Raw genomic sequence first — 16,439 nt, 5'->3', positions numbered from 1 at the left:
TTTAGACTGGGGTAACGGCACATATTATAATCTCAGGTAAATGTTAGATCAGAAAGCTGCAAGATCTAGGCCAGCCTGAGATACAGTGAAGGTGACAGCCAGCAGGGCAACTGAGTGAGCTTCTGTCTCAAAATAAAAACAAAGAGGATTGGCCTTTGTCAGGAAAGTGTAAGGTCCTGAATTCAATTCCCCATACCAGGAAGGAAGGAAGGAAGGAAGGAAGGAAGGAAGGAAGGAAGGAAGGAAGGAAGGAAGGAAGGAAGGAAGGAAGGAAGGAAGGAAGGAAGGAAGGCCAGAAAGATTTGTGTGAAAATATGTCTGCCATATAATATTCGCCTTTCAGTTTCCTAATAATAAAAATGTTCTCTTTGGGTAGAGCAAGGAGAAATGGAAACCCACAACAAAACAAACCTGATTGTATTTATCATTACATTGACATTCTCTTATATTCTTCCATTGTCTAAATTGCTGCAAGTCAAGGGTCAGGATGGGATTTCTGTCTGATGGCTTCCGATAGTAAAATATCTATTCTGGCCAGTCCTGCTCAGCTCTCTGTATGGGACAGAGGCAAAGAAGGAAGGAGGCAAGAGTTGGAAACCAAACTAGAGCCTACAGACTCGTAGAGCAATGGAAGGACAGTGTGGAATCATTGCATGCCTAGGGCCTCGCAAGGAATGTTCTTCCAGAAGTAGCGCCCTTCACCCACGCTGTAACAGTGGACACTGGACAGGACAGGTCTCGTCAACTGCAGCAATCCTAGCGCCATCCTCAGCAATTCACCTGACTAGGAGTACACATGACCCTGTCTGAGAAGGAAAACAGTGTTCAGGAAGGGGCCTGAGGTTGGACTGAGCCCAAGGTTTTATTACTAGATGTAGAATAATCACCCAGGCTTACTCCTTGACCTCACAGTGTGTGAGACATCAAAGTTCTCTGTCCATGGAAGCTCCTGGAATGCACTTACCACATGTAACCCAGAGAATCCAGGAGACTCCCAAGTAACGGCAAACACCCAAATAAGGCCCCACTCCCTGAAGAGCAGTAAGAATGGTAGCACAGTAACTGATGCATGCCTAACTGGGCATTAGTGATTGAATCTGTTTTCATTGACAACTCCTCAAGAGCATAAAGTCGTTTGGTGGAAAATGTGTTCTGGGTACAAAACGTATTTTGCACATAGCCGACTAAAGGTCTCCACTTTACCATACAGTTAGGATCATAATTTACTTCGCTGTTCTCCTCTCAAATCTTGTTTCCTCACTGCAGTCCCAGCACTCAGACAGAGCTGGACATTCCAGGCCTCACACGTGTGGCCTTCCTGAGTATTTCCTCTTCCCTCTTGAGCTCGGAAGACTACATGGATCCACCTGAACCCTTTATGAAGACGGGCGCATTACAAAGGATTGAAAACGTGGGGACTTATCTCACAGCCTGTTGGCAGGAAAGGGAGCACTGCTTCCATGCCTCTCACTTTAGCTCCTCACTGAGATTCCTGGATCCACCATCCTCAGGAATCACGCTGGCCTGTCCCTGTCACCTGGCAGAGTGCACTCAGGCAGTACTCTGGCCAGCCCAGGGTTCCATGAGAACCAGTCTGCATTGTGGAAATAGTTTTGTAACCACTTTTAATGTTTCAAATTAGATGGTGACCTCAGCTTCTCTGCTGGGTCGTTGGCAGCACTGCACACGTGTTCTGTAGAAAAGGAACCTGAGGGGCCAGGAACGTTGGCTGCTCCCACACACACAGACTCCATGGGTTCTCACAGCCACTCTGACACAAGCTGTCACAACCAAACAACAAACGAGAAAAATGGCCATTGTCAACTTGTACTTTATGATGGATTGATCCACAGCATCAATTTTGAGACTGTTTCCAAAGGGCATTAGCAGACGATGAAACAGATGAGAAGACCCACCCAGCATGTGGAAAATGGCTACAGTTACCTTAGTAAAATCACACTTGTTCATTGTCTTTCTGCTGTTCAGTGGAAACACCTACCAGGGATTCTTATCCCCACAGGATTCAAAACTGCTGAGGTTAAAAACATATGAGGAAAACAGATTCTAGCACAACAGGTTCTCCGTGAACTTCTAGAATTCACTCAGCTCTGCGGAGTAACACAAGCAGCTATGCTGACTGACTCCTGTCTCATTAGACAAAGCAAAGCAGCCTCAGAGTAAAACTGCAGAAACCGATTATGGGTGGAGTTAAACATAATGAAATTCACAGAGAACACTGTCAGCAAGTGACCAGCTGACAGAGGAGAGTCAGTGCTGCAGTGCTCAGAAAGAAGGTCACCTGAAGGTTACATGACAGAAAAACTGACAGGCTTGGAAGCATTTTCATAAAGCAACCTTTAAAACATCTACTCCTCAAAAGTAAGAGATCTCCAGGGTTTAAATAAAGTTAATGCAATAATATCCTTTTTAAAAATTTTACAGCATTATCTCAGAATATGTCAAATGTTAGGGATGTGGGAAAAAAAACGTAGATAATCAGTTTTGATTTTTCAAGTGTTTCCCCAAACCTCTTCTGGTTGCCAGCTATGCAGAAAGCAATACGATGAAAAGCAACTACCAGGGAAATAGCTGAGTAAATCTGAGAGCAGAAGAGAACTGAAACCCGCACTCACCACCAGGGCTTATCCTGGGCTTTGGCTGAGGCTCAGCTGCGCTTTTTAACTGAACTCTGGGTGCCAATACCTTGGACCAGATGGAATGGCAAGGAAATTCAGAATAGCCACTTGTATCCCAGAGAGAAACGAGAGAGTAGCAGAGAAAGGAAGAATGAACCAAGCCTTAACCTACAAATATTCCCCCCAAAAGTAAAGTGTTCAGTGACATTCCAGTATTTCTGCTGGGTGCTGTAAGTCACTTGTCTTGTGACCGCTGTGAGCTCCTTCAACTCCTGAGTGCTGCTGTTCAAAGGAAGAAGTACTTCTAAATCTAGAGCTGAAACAGCTCACAGAGCCTGCCCAAAGTACAAGAGATGCTAGCCTGCCTATGCTGGTTGTTCCTAAACCTTCTCGTTGCCTGGAACTTAGCATTTCCACACTTTATAACCCCTTGCCACTGACCTTCAAATCCAAGGTGAAAATTAATAATTTACCTCCATTAAATGCTTTGCCTTTCTCCAGCAAGGACTGAGGGCATCATTTGTAGGGAAAGCATTAAATTTCTTGCAAGTAATTTTTTTTATTAAATTATATATCTCAACAGAAAGATTTAGCACCAGGATATATTTTGAAGGCACTGTAAGTGTAGTGCATGGTTAGGTGTCTTATTTCCCTTATCCTGGCAAGTTCTCAGGTATCCCAGAAGCTCCTTTGTGAGTAGAATATGTTAGGAAGCTTTCTGTCACTCGTTCATGGCCCACCCCAAATTCCTGTTAAAAGAAGCAGGTAGTTCACAAAAAAAAACAAAACAAAACAAAAAAAAAAAAACCTAACAGATTCTCCTAGAGAGTTTGCTCCTCCAAAACCATCCAGAGAACTAAGACAGTGTCTCTCAGGCCTGCTGAAGGCTTGTGTGTCATACAAGTAGGGCCAAGATTTTGGAAATTGAAGTAGAAAGAACAACATTTCATCACAGACCTGAATTGGGGAATCCATCAGCCTGAAGCTACAGTCAATACAGCCATGGAGTCCCTGGTTTTGTGTGTACCCATGGTTTGATATTTGGTGAAAACAAGACAAAACAAAAACATAAGATCCTGACCGCCAACACAGAGAACCAAGTCATCACATTTTGTAATATCTTTGGGCCTTTGTGTTTAGTGTAAGAATATAGTAGAGATCTTGGTGTATGTCCAAAAAGTCTCCTCTGTTGTGATTCACCTATGTGAGCTGGGATTTCTCACAGCTAAATGTTTACGTGTTTATAATTAGCAAAAGCCGCTGGCTTTTAGGGGGAAAAAAAAGACAAATGTTTGTTTAGAAAACATTTAAATTTACTCATATCCAGTTTTAGTACCTTTGAACCAGGCCACAAAAAAAAAGCCTATTTCTAAGTTCTTCATAAAAAAGTAAATTATTTTTAAAAATTAAAATCTTCCCAGTAGCAATTTATCCTATTACCAAGTTACTTTTATTGTTGTTTACAATGATTATTTTTTTGTTTGAGATGGGGTCTTAACACAGCCCAGGCTGCTCCTGGGCCTCCTGCCTGCATCTCCCAAGTGTTGGGATGACAGGCACCGGCACCACACTCAACTCGGACTTTTCAATCAGCACATAACTGAAGATAGATTTAAGCAGCATGCACAGACTAGCACACACCATGTAGAAATGCCTCTCTCGTTAAGATTTCCTTTATTAATTGCTTGTGTTAGGTTGAACTGTGATCTCAAGTTTTCGGTTCTCTGGAAGCGGCAGAGTCATCATACACACATGAGAATCTATGCCATGTAATCACAACAACTGGAAAAAGGGTTCCATACAAATACCACAGTGAAGTAAAAGCCTTTCAATCTATGAAGCTCACATGAACAGATGCATTTGGAAATGCTCTCCTTGATAAAACTCTTTAATTCTTGACCGCCTGCAGGACTCAGAATGGTGTGTTGAGTATGGGGTAAAAAAAAAGGTTTTCTGGTTTGGCTTTGTTTTATGTAATGGAAGGAAGGGGTAAAACAGGAAGACAGGGAGGATGGGGAGGGCAACTAGGGAGGCCTAAGGGTCAGAGACAAGGCGTAAGGCTGGGAGAGCTGACCTTGGCTGAAAGTGGAAGACATGGAGGTAGAAGGGAAAGGGAATGTGGAGAAGGCCATGGGTGAGGAGGGAGGGAGGGGCTCCAGAGGCAGTGAGCCTGGGACACCATGGGAGACCTGGGGGTGAGGAGAGAATTAAGACAAGCAGGAAGGGAGCAGAGTGGGAGACCCCGGCCCAGCTTACCTCCATGCACAGAAACACTGTTCACATCTCGAGATTCCTTCTTACCCACCCCAATGGGGATATTTAATATATTAATAAAACCATTATAATCCATAGTATATACATATTTAATCTGAATACATGGTCAAGATACCAATAAAAATAGAAGTTATTACATTTGTAACACTTGCAAAGTTTCATCCCCTTTTAATGTGGAAGCATGACAAAATATATTTGTTTAACAGAATTTACTTACTGAGCACCAATAAACACATTCAGGGGCTAATAGGTATCATCCTCCCCAACCAGAGCAACCCCAGATTTTCTCTGCCTTTTAGCAGCAAACCAGAGTCAAGAACGGCACCGTCCTTGGGTGGTGATGGATGTTGCCCACTGTTAGGTGGTGACAGATGTCACCCCGTTGGGTGGCAGCAGGCAGCGGTTCTTTCTCTTTCAGTTCTTTCTCTTCTGGTTACTTTCCTTTGCTACATGAGCCTGCCCGGAAGCACTCCTTCCCTTCCTGTCACCTTTGTCTCTGGAAGCCACTTTATTAGGAACAGCCTTGGCTTCTGCAGCTTTTCTCAAGTTTTCCTTGGATTTAGCACTTCTGTCTGCGTTGGCTTTCTCCGTTTCTCTCTTATCTCTGGGGGACGCTTTCCGGGGTGTGTCTGAGTCGGCCTTCTTCCCTTTCTTTTCATCCTCCTTCTTCTTGCCCCTGGTTCTCTCTTCACTCTTGCTAAGCACCTCCTTCTCTCTCTCCTTCTTAAGTTCTTCTTTGCTGGGTTCTTTAGCTTTCAGGTTTTCCAGCCAAAGGAAAAAAGGTTTACTGATGACACCTCTTAAATCCCAGAAGGGCATCTAGAGGGAAAGTGCTGACTTGTCCCCACCCACCCCACACTGGAAGGCTCTCATTCAGAAGTTAGTCTACCAGTTCATACACCATCTAAAAAGGTATTTAGATCTCTGCAAAACATTAGCTATGAAAGAATTTCTTGCACTATTTCGTCTTATTTTTCCAGTTTAGAATGGTTTTACTAGTGTTAACGCAGGCTAACATGCAATATTAACAAAGTGAACCCATCCATAAGGGCAGCTTTGAATTAACTCCTTACTATATTGTCATACGTAATGGAACAAAGGTGCTGTGAAAACAAACTTTAACTTGTTTTTATACAAAGATAATTAAAATTTTTATCTTGAACAAAGTGTCAAGTCCTTAACAGTTATATTTACAGGCCTTGAGGAGGGATAAAAGGTACACAAATAAGTAAAATATCATTTAATTCTTGGCAGAAAAAAAGTCCACATATATACATTTTAAAATTTGTTATCTGTAACATTTATAATGGCAAACTGAATTTTTATATATATTTACAGCTAACTTCATGTAGTCAGTATTCCTTTTTCTAAGTACATTTCCCTGTTAATTTACAGAAAGTCACACAAGCCAATGTACATGTCTTCCAGGCATTTATGGGGAAAGAGTAAAATGGAAAGTCCAGTTACTTCCAAGTCTCACATAAAATTGCTTTTTAAAGTTTAACTGAGCAGTTAGCAAAAGGTTCACATTCCTGCTCTCATCAGAAAATTATAAAAGCTTCATGCTATATAATGCAGCATTTGAGCAGTCACAAATAAAATGAAAACTCTACATAATAAAATGTGAAAGATGCTTGCCCTAACATAATTTATCTGAAATTCATGTAACACAAAAGGCATCCAAGGTGAACTCCAGATTTGTGGTGCTCACAAAAGACATTACCTCTCTAGACAGTCTATGTGGAGTTTCTATTAACAAAATTGAATTGAACTCCTGTAAAAATACAGGTTGAAATCCATACAGAACCACCTACAAGTCTGTGTCCCACTTCACAGAACAACAGAAATGCCTTGGTAAAACAAAATACTTGCATTGCCCACTGTTATCCAGCCTTATTCTGTACTATATTTTTAAAAATTGAATCTTTAATGCTTAAATTGTCTTTACAGATTAGGAAGTAAGATTGAATTTGTTGGCAATTTGGTTCAATGTTGCTTACATGAAAATAAATGATAAAAATTATTTTCTTCTTGAAAATTATTTTGGTGAGATACAGATTAAAAATTAAATTTTTCTCATTCTAAAACTGAAAATGCAAATTTAAAATTCTACATATTCCACAGCAAGTCTTACATATCAATGACTTAAACACACACACAAAATTATAAATATGCCAAGTACTTGCACACAAAAGCTGTCCAAAGATTTTAAAGAAAACCATGCGTGTCTTCCATGCCCCTCTCCCTAAAGAACATCAATGTTTGTATGTAAGGATATACAGACAGTAATAATGCAGTATTAGTCTACATACAATAATACACAGGTATAGCAATTTTGATGCATTAGAATATCAAACACAGCAAATTCTCTACCAAAAATTCAGTGCTCTAGGTTATACACCTAACTTTTCATGTTAGATCACACTATCTTTTGTTGTGTCTTAGGACAGAATCCTCATAGCCTTCAGAGAAATTAAGTCAATCACTGAAGGATTCATCATTGCACTGAATTTTAAAAACTCAGACCATGAAAGGCTTTAGGTAGCAAGGTAAATGTGCATATATAAGTTTAATAGACGCATTCCAACAAATGTAGTCAGCTATATTGATAAACTCTTAATCTACAGGCTATTGGGAAAATCTGATAACATGAAAAGGAAGTTAATTAAAATTACAGGCTAGCTAGAGGAAGCAAAAGCCTTCAATTTAGCCTTCCACAGCTATTTATAACGCAGAATGCCCAAAACAAAAAGCAATTATTATTAACTGTGGCCGCATTTCCAACAGACATGTCATGCACCATCAAGCATGAACTGGATTCACTAGAGGCTGCTTGGAGAAAATAGAAAATAATACCTTTAGCCTTAGTTTTCCGCTTGGCTAACCCACCAGGTCCTTCTGTTGGTATTTACAAGATAAAAAGAGGTTATGAAGACAAAATGTTGAGGAAATTAAAATTCAGTACCTATAAGTTCATTTAAACTGATGTTTCTATGAAACAAATTAAAGTACTTAAATTTACCATTCAAAGGACAGTAAACAAACATCAGTGATAAATACAGTCTTAAGAGGAATGCATTATAACTGACCTACAGACCCGTTAGCATCATAATTTCTTTAGACCTTCAAGACTCTGGCTTTGCCACTGCCATGGCTCTCTCTGCAGGCCCGAGACTTCTCAAGCCACAGATGATATGTGTAAAGCACTGAGATCCTCATTTCCCTATGTCGTCACCACTGCTATCCACAACAGCTATTCTGGTAGAATTTTGATCTTTGACCAGGCACTGCTTTTCTCTATCATTTCAAATTTAATGTTTTAAAGTCATATAAGCAAACAACACATTATTATGGTAGTCATAGTGTAACTCATTACTCTAAAAACTTTGCAACTGCTTTCTGCTTTCACTTTTGGAAAGTCAAAGTTGTGATAATGGGTTTCTTTTTAACGCTGTAACAAACATCAATAACAAACACCAACACCTTATGCTTTCAGCATACTCTTTTCCAACATGAATGTACTTACATCTCAATTGATTTCCTTTTCTGTTTCCCACTCACATAAACATTATTTTATATGCACATGTGGGCAAGCTTTCTGAAGCGGCATTCTAGACTGCCAATCCATTTCTTGGGTGCATCCAGTAAGAGACACAATTCTTACCATGGGAGGGATTTACAACTGATTACCCAACAGTTAAGTCTGGAAAGTATCTAACAGAAGCCCTTAAACCATGAGGTTTGCCCCTACTAAAAAACTACAGTACCCATCTGTTTCCCCAAACTCCAATCACAACTCCATTAAAAAATTTATGCTGGAGAGGATGTGGTGAAAGGGGGACACTCCTCCATTGCTGGTGGGAGTGCCAACTGGTTCAGCCACTTTGGAAATCAGTGTGGAGATTCCTCAGAAAAATGGGAATAAACCTACCACAAGACCCAGCAACTCCACTCTTAGGCATATATCCAAAAGATGCCCATTCATACAACAAAGATGTCTGTTCCACTATGTTCATAGCAGCTTTATTTGTAATTGCCAGAACGTGGAAGCAACCTAGATGTCCCTCACCCGAAGAGTGGATAGAGAAAATGTGGTACATCTACACAATGGAGTACTATTCAGCAGAAAAAAATAATGGAATCATGAGATTCGCAGGCAAATGGATGACACTAGAAGAAACCATCCTGAGTGAGGTAACCCAGTCACAAAAAGAGAAACATGGCATGTACTCTCTCATATATGGATTATAGACATAGATCTGGGGAGTGCCAGCCTACAATCCTATGGCCAGAGAGTCTGGGAAACAGAAACTTTATTTAGTGGCTGATCGAAGAAGAGGCAGACTTCCTTGGTTAAGTACTGAGCTGAACTCAAGAAAGCCAGTAACAGAGAGGGAGGACTGAGGATCAAAGGGATTAAGACTGGGCTGGTTTAACCCCCAGAAACAGCTGACCAGACAAAGGTTAACTCTTGAATCCCAGGCATTAGCCTGGGAAGCCAGCATGGGACTGATCAAGACCCCCTGAATCTGGGTGTCAGTGAAGAGGCCTAGGGAATCTATTGAGCCTTGGGCAGCAGATCAGTACCCATCCCAAGTATACACACGGACTTTGGATTCCAATAGAACAATGTGAGGTGCACTCTCACCCAGAACTCTTGGGAAAGGGTCTAGGCCCTGCCCTATATGAAATGACACACTATGGACACCCCCATGGAGGGCCTCACCCTCCCTGGAGAAATGAGAGGATAACGGGGGGGGGGGGCGGGGCGGGAGGGGAGGGCACGGGAGGAAGGGAGGGAATGGGAGAGGGACCTGGAACTGACTTGTGAAGCAACCTTGATTCTTATCTAAATTTAAACTGGAAAATAAAATTTAAAATAAAAAAAAAAAAACTACAGTACCAATCTGTTTCCCCAAACTCCAATCACAACTCCATTTCTGGAATGAGGTGTTACCATATTGCTTTGGTTGTTCACATCCTTCCATTCTTAATTTCCTCCCCTTTCTCTACTTATAGTCAACTGTGTCCATCAATGAGATCGTCCATCTAAGAATGGTCATTCATTACGGCTGAAATGTTATGGGCATCATTCTGGAAAGGAAAAGTCTGAAAATGCCATGCCACTGGCTTCATCCAGAACAGAGGGAGGGAGGGAGGGAGGGAGGGAGGGAGGGAGGGAGGGAGGGAGGGAGGGAGGGAGGGAGGGAGGGACAGAGGGACAGAGGGACAGAGGGAGGGAGAGAAGGAGGGAGGGAGGGACAGAAGGAGGGAGGGAGAGAAGGAGGGAGGGAGAGAAGGAGGGAGGGGGAGAAGGAGGGAGGGGGAGAAGGAGGGAGGGAGGGAGCGAGGGAGGGAGGGAGCCAGCAATGATTAGCTAACTGTTCTCTGGCCCTATCTATCACACACAGGAGACCTGACTGATAACAGCATCAGAGAAGTTACTTTCTGAAGGCAGAACTTGATTCTTTTAAACATGATCAATAACAGTATAGCACTGTAACAAAATATTGCCAGGAAGCACAGCCTAAAAAGTTTAGTTAATATTAAACCTACTTCTGAAACACTAACCTTAAAATGCATGAGCACTTTCTAATGTAAAAAAGGAATGAGAATATAGCACCACTGGTCCAGTACTGTGGATGCCCTCTTCCCATGCTGCACAGTTTCCATGGCAACACAGACTCCCACTTAAATGTAAGTGGGGTGTGGGGGAATCAGACAATCTATTCCCCATACTCATTCATTAGAGCCTAAATCAGCTACAACAGAGTTAAATCTTAATCACGGACAATCCTGAACAATGGATTAGCATCAAGATAGCAAAACCTTAAGAAAAAGCACTGCACTTAAAACTTCAGATTTGCTGAAAGGCCTCAAAGTGAAAGAAACCTTCCAAGTGTGACAACATACAACATTTCCAAGCATCTATGTAAATTACTTTTTCTGAGCTAAACACATACACACACACACACAACGGGGGGGGGAGGAAGAGACAGACAGACAGACAGAGACTTTGGAGGAATTTTTTAGATGAAAAGATTAGGAAACTATCACACTTGGTTTCTAGACAAAATGTTGGTTCCTGTCACCTGAGTCTCTTCAGGTTGATTTTCCCAGAAGGGACACCAAGACCCAGCTTTTTTCAGGAGGGTCCCCTGCTGAATCAGGAAAAGTGATGTAACACTTCTCGAGATTAGAAGAAACAGTTTGAAGTGTCTGTCTAAGTCTGTGTGCTTTGAAGTTGGGAATGTAAGCAGTAGTTAAGGAAAAAGCAGCTGTGAGGAGAATGGTGGGGAGAAGGCTGGGGTAGACTAAGGAAAGGCTCAGGCTTGGACCCAGTATGCTATAGAACGTCTGAAGGACAAGAAGCAATGGCTTGAAAGAAATTCTGTGACGAAAATAAATATTGATGACAGAGCAAAGAAACCAAAGTCAGGGTCCAGCAGAAAAAAAAGCAGAAAAGAAAATCACATCTGTAGAGGAGTCCGATGACCATGAAAGGTGGGAGAGCTTGGATGATACTAAAAATACTCCCAAAGGAAGTAGAGGTGAGCAGGAGGCCAGAGGTCAGAGAGCTCCAGGGCTATGGTTTGTCTTGCCTCGAGTTGCTGTGGACTCAGTGTGAAACACCAAAAAATACACTTTCAACTTTCTCCTTTTCTCTCTTTACTACCAAGATCAGTGCCCCCAGAGACAAAGAGAATTCTGTTAAACAATAAAAGGTATAATAACAATGCTATTTACTACAGTGTAAATAGTTTCTAAGCACTGTTGAGGAACTTTTATCAGAGCAGAAGCTCTTGCTACTTGTAATTCACCTGGGTATGATTTAAGGCAATCTAGATGGAAACATTAAGAAAATGTAAAAACAAAAAAAGTAGTCCACATTCCTCCCCACCGCCATGGTCATCAGTCTATTTATGGTGATTGTTGGTAGCACATCTAATGACTGGGAATTCTTGCACAGAAATTTGAAAACAATAAAATGACATAATTTCTTAACTTAAAGAGAATTGTCTAATTTATGCTCTTTTGGCAACTGCCACAGAGACTACAAACACATTTTCAAAATGTCATGTCCTCTATGATGTTAAGATGTGTTAATGATTAAGCCAAGAGTTGGAGCCAATGTTTAACCACATGTAGAAAACAGTACTTTAGAAGACTAGCTCTATTAATTAGACATTCAAGTAGCTCCTTCAGGCTACAGGTACCTATCCTTCCCAGTGAGGTCACCTGATCACTCCCATTGTCCCTGAAGAGACCTTGATCACTATGAGTCTATTTCTCACCTTCCCCTTCCAACACTGGAACACTAAACCCACTCCCAACTCGGACTACACAAAACCGGAGTTGTAAGGTATGAACCAATGGATCAGTAGATACGGCTGCCCAACTTCTGTCTTGGTGAAATGCATGCAGAGACTTTGCATCTGTTTCCATTTTAAGACCTGGAATGACACTACTGCAGAAATCTGCCAGGGAGGAAAGCTGTAGGCTTACCAGCTTAGTCAGATGGTCAAAGAGGAGCATGAAGACACAGAGCTAAATGCCTGGCAGAGAACGGAAGCACTCTCAAACACAGCAGTGAGATCACCCGGGGACCTGGGCTAGCACTGCGGATCCACTGAGGAAATGTCAAAATGCTACTTTTCATGGGGGAAAAAAAGGTACAAAAAACCTTCATTGTTATTTCATTTTTGAAAGGAAGAACCTTCGGTGTTTTTAGTGCGCCATGGGAACAGCCGCGCTTCCCCCACGTTAGTAATGGGGACTAACACCAGCAAGGGATGCAGGTCACACTAATGGGTGTCACAAGTTGGACTCAGCAATGAATCATCAAATAGAGCCAAGGACCCACCTGCTAGGTTCAAGTAGTCCTCAATCTAGCTGGTAAATACGTGACTATGACATGTTTACGTCAGCAAATGTAAGAAAAATATGACATGCTGGTCCTATCAGTCAACTTGTGACCAGTCACCGAATTCCTTGTTCAGTGTTCCGATACACATCATGATTAAAGGAAATTCCACAGCCCACACCACAGACTCGTTTACATTTTACAGAGCTAGCCCAGGTCTTCCTAAGAAAGGGTTGCAAATACCAGTCCCCATGAGGCACCGCCCAGAAATGAGACAAGCAGCAGGGCTGTGCCTGTATCTGCTTCCACAGGTTTCTAAAGCTGTCGATACTAACAGAGCTGAGGAAGCACTGTAGTCAGGATAACTAAGGGTAAATACAGGCCAACCAGGGTTCGAACACAGAAAAGCTTTTCTTACACGTCTGGACAGGGCTGTGCAAGGCAGGGGGCATGTAGCAGAGGAAAAGAGTCAAGCAGGACCAGCCAGCATTCCATCCCACGTGGCCTCCACAGCAGGCTCCACACAGGTAGCGGGGCAGCCAGGCTTCCAAGTTAGTCAGGTCAGCTCCTAGAAAAGACCCGTGCAGGTGCCTCTGTGCCACCACTCACATTCCGAGGGAAAGAACAGCTGCAGAAAGTAGCCAAAGGGCAACACAGACTCTCCAGCTCCCCCGACCACCCGCGCCCACTGTTGCGACTGAACTTGAGACCAGTGCCTTTTCAACGGGAAAAGTGGCAGACACCACCCTGGGGAGCCAAGGCCACACTGAGCAGCCAGCACAAACCAGGTTTTTAGGCCATCAAATGAAAGAGCAGAGTTAACACAGTAATTTACAACTCTGGAACTAAATAAGCACTCAAACATATAGAATTCAAAGTTTCTTTCTGAGGTAAGCCCGTAAGTTTAAGACGTGAACTAAGTACCTCATGAAACAAATTACAAAATAAAGCCTTAGAAAATCACAATTTAGATACATGTAATCAATAACACTTAAGAAGCTGTTTGCGTTAGACCACATTTTTGCCAATAACTTTATTCTTTATCATACATACACACACACAAAACGCCTTAGGCACAAGTTGAAGGAAGTCACAGAAGTAAGGGGTTCATCAGCTGCCTGTACTTTATCTTCACCGAAGGCTTTCCCAATGGACTGATCAAAGATGGTATTAAATTGTCAGAAAGTTACCACGCCGCACACTTGTTTTACAAATGGGAAAATGGGCATAATTGATTTCTGTACATGAAATGTGCATTAGTATCATGACAATACAAAACCCGATGAGAAATTAATTACAAACATTTTTAACACAGAAATTTAATTATTCACTTCTGGCGGAAACACTATCCATAGTTAGTAGTCATGACACACGAATGAAATTGCTTCAGAAAAACATTTCTTAGCCATCTGGATCAGTGACTTTTATGGAAGGTAGAACCTAAGATTGTAAATTTAAAACTAATAACCTTTGATTATTTCACAGAGCTCAAATTCAAAGTGATTAAGACATGGCCTTGAGGAAGACTAAACTAAGGGGGAAAGATAAATAAGGAATACTCATTTTACTACTACGCTGAGGGCTTAGTTGAAGTGTTTGTACATTGAAGTGTCCAATGCTGCTGACCAAGGCCACACACAGAGTAAACGTACTGCTAGAACACAGAATGAGAAAAACCAGTCCTAGCAGCCACTGAAGCTCTGAGTAATCCAGCTCCAGGAGTGGTACGTGTAAGCACATACAGAAGCAGATATGAGGAGGAGAGCGAATCCCTGTGTTCTGATTCCAGGAACTGTACTATAGCCAGCAGTTTATAACCCTGAAACAAAAGGTGCCACGTTACCCCTGAACAAATGGGTGAGCTACTGACTTGACAGTAAATGCATAAAATGAAAGACTATTTGAATATGCTAAAACACCAGTGTGTTCTAGTTTAAAATGCACGAGGACCCAAAGCTGAGCAAAATTTCAGAGACGCTCAAAGGGAACTAAACACCCTGGCAGGCCTTAAAGGAGCAACAAGAACAAATCTCTTGGATACCACTGTACTCCAGTCGTGAGGGAGGTCACTAGAGAAACTAATGCAGTCTTTTTTAGCAATGGATCCATATGCAGCTAATAACTGCTTCTGTATTAATGAAGCAAACGGTTTTTAAAAGTCAAGTCAACGCTACTGCTACATTCCTAATAGGGGGAAATTATCTCTTAAAATGAATGGCCATTTTAATAAATTTAATTTATAAATCTAAGCACTATATTACACCTAACCTTGAAATCAACAGCTAATAAGTTAATGAAAAAAATGTAAAAAGACTAATTCAGGACAGATAGTTTTAATATGTACAACATTATGCAAGATGCACATTCACACTTTCCCTCTTTATAATATGCTTAACCTAAAAAATTACAAATTACCTTCTCTGGATGTATACTTGAAAATGAAGTTTAAAATAAATTCTGACTTCAGAAATAAACATATTCAGACCTGTTAGTACTTAAATTCAGAGACTTCACTACCCTAAGGCAAAAACATGGGATTATTTTCAAATTATATCAAAAGCACCATTAATACAGAACTTTAATAAGTTTGTAGGAACTTGTATCACAAGTCAATTAACCTAAACAAATTACAGATTAGAAGTGTACCAGCTTCTTAGAAAGCCATCAATATACAGCAGGCAAGTTAAAGATCAGCAGAGAAGCATTTAACTTACTAGTCATGCCAGGAACAGTTTTAGATTCACTCCCATTAGAATCATTGAATGTTAGAAAGACAAGTGTCAAGGATTAAATACAACACAATTTCCAATTTAGTTTAGTGAATACATGAGTTGAAGTACAATGATACAGAAACCAATTATACTACCAAGAACATCATTTCCAGTGCACTTTGTGAACAGTATAGGAGTGAGGAATGCCACTTCCTTTCTGGGCATGGAGGGAGCCAAGCGAGGGACTAGCTAAGTGGCTGTGCTGGGCAGGATCACATGGTTGACACTGATCATGAAGTCACAACTGCCCCACTGCATGTTGAGCCCTGCATAAGCAAAGAGGGAGGAGGAGGCCGCTCCATTGTACAACCCACTGACTTTAGTCCCTGAATCAGAGTTACTGATTGTGCAAATCCAAAATGACACAGGTCTTTCCCTGAACCCCTTCATTCTGCGACGTACCATCAACACCATCTGCTGTTTCGCCTTCCTCTTCTTCTTCTTCTTCTAGCATTTCAAAGGGAGTCATTATATCATAGAGAAATGAGAGGAAACCATAAAACCAATCTGAACTTTCCTCTGCTAAAATATTAAGGACTTCCTCAAGAGAATCAATATTTTCATTACTGCCATCTTTGGTCAGGCCTACATAAGAATAAAGGAAGAGGGAAAGAGAAAACAAGAAGAGCAGTTAGGTGGAAAAAGTTAAAGCTTAGGCAGAGTGATCTTAACAGGGGTGCATCGTGGCCACATTTACAGAAAGGTAACGGAGAAAACAGAGAAATCGGTTAAGAAGTACACCTGGAAACCAAGTCTCCATGCACCCCTCCAACCTCACGCTCCTCCCAGCTAATCAGCAGTTTTTCCACCAGAGTCTTGGGTGGGAAAACTAATAAAACGTGTCACCAAACTCTGTAGACAGTGATAGGAAGAATGAACACAGGTGATATCAGA

General features: G+C 41.5%; 1 protein-coding gene across 13 annotated transcripts in view; it reads right to left on the bottom strand.

The window, feature by feature from the left end:
• The window catches only part of Asph (aspartate beta-hydroxylase), a 194,237-nt gene that overhangs the window by 130,770 nt on the left and 47,028 nt on the right, over positions 1-16,439 (bottom strand). For 3 of the 13 annotated variants that reach the window (XM_005066738.4, XM_005066740.4, XM_005066739.4), the window contains 2 exons: positions 7,767-7,808; positions 4,294-5,662 (listed from right to left, as the gene is read on the bottom strand). The exons of 9 other annotated variants lie outside the window; for them this stretch is intronic. In XM_005066738.4, coding sequence (XP_005066795.1) covers positions 5,325-5,662; positions 7,767-7,808 — 380 coding nt within the window. In that variant the 3' untranslated portion in view covers positions 4,294-5,324. Of the gene's footprint in view, positions 1-4,293; positions 5,663-7,766; positions 7,809-13,776; positions 16,131-16,439 lie in introns of those variants that run through there. One more of the 13 variants, XM_013110945.3, reaches the window with a different exon arrangement.

The sequence above is a fragment of the Mesocricetus auratus genome, unplaced genomic scaffold, assembly GCF_017639785.1.
Source record: "Mesocricetus auratus isolate SY011 unplaced genomic scaffold, BCM_Maur_2.0 Super-Scaffold_6730, whole genome shotgun sequence".
Classification (NCBI taxonomy): Eukaryota; Metazoa; Chordata; class Mammalia; order Rodentia; family Cricetidae; genus Mesocricetus; species Mesocricetus auratus.
Note: the sequence above shows the minus strand (reverse complement) of the source record. Positions and strands in the feature narration are given on the sequence as shown.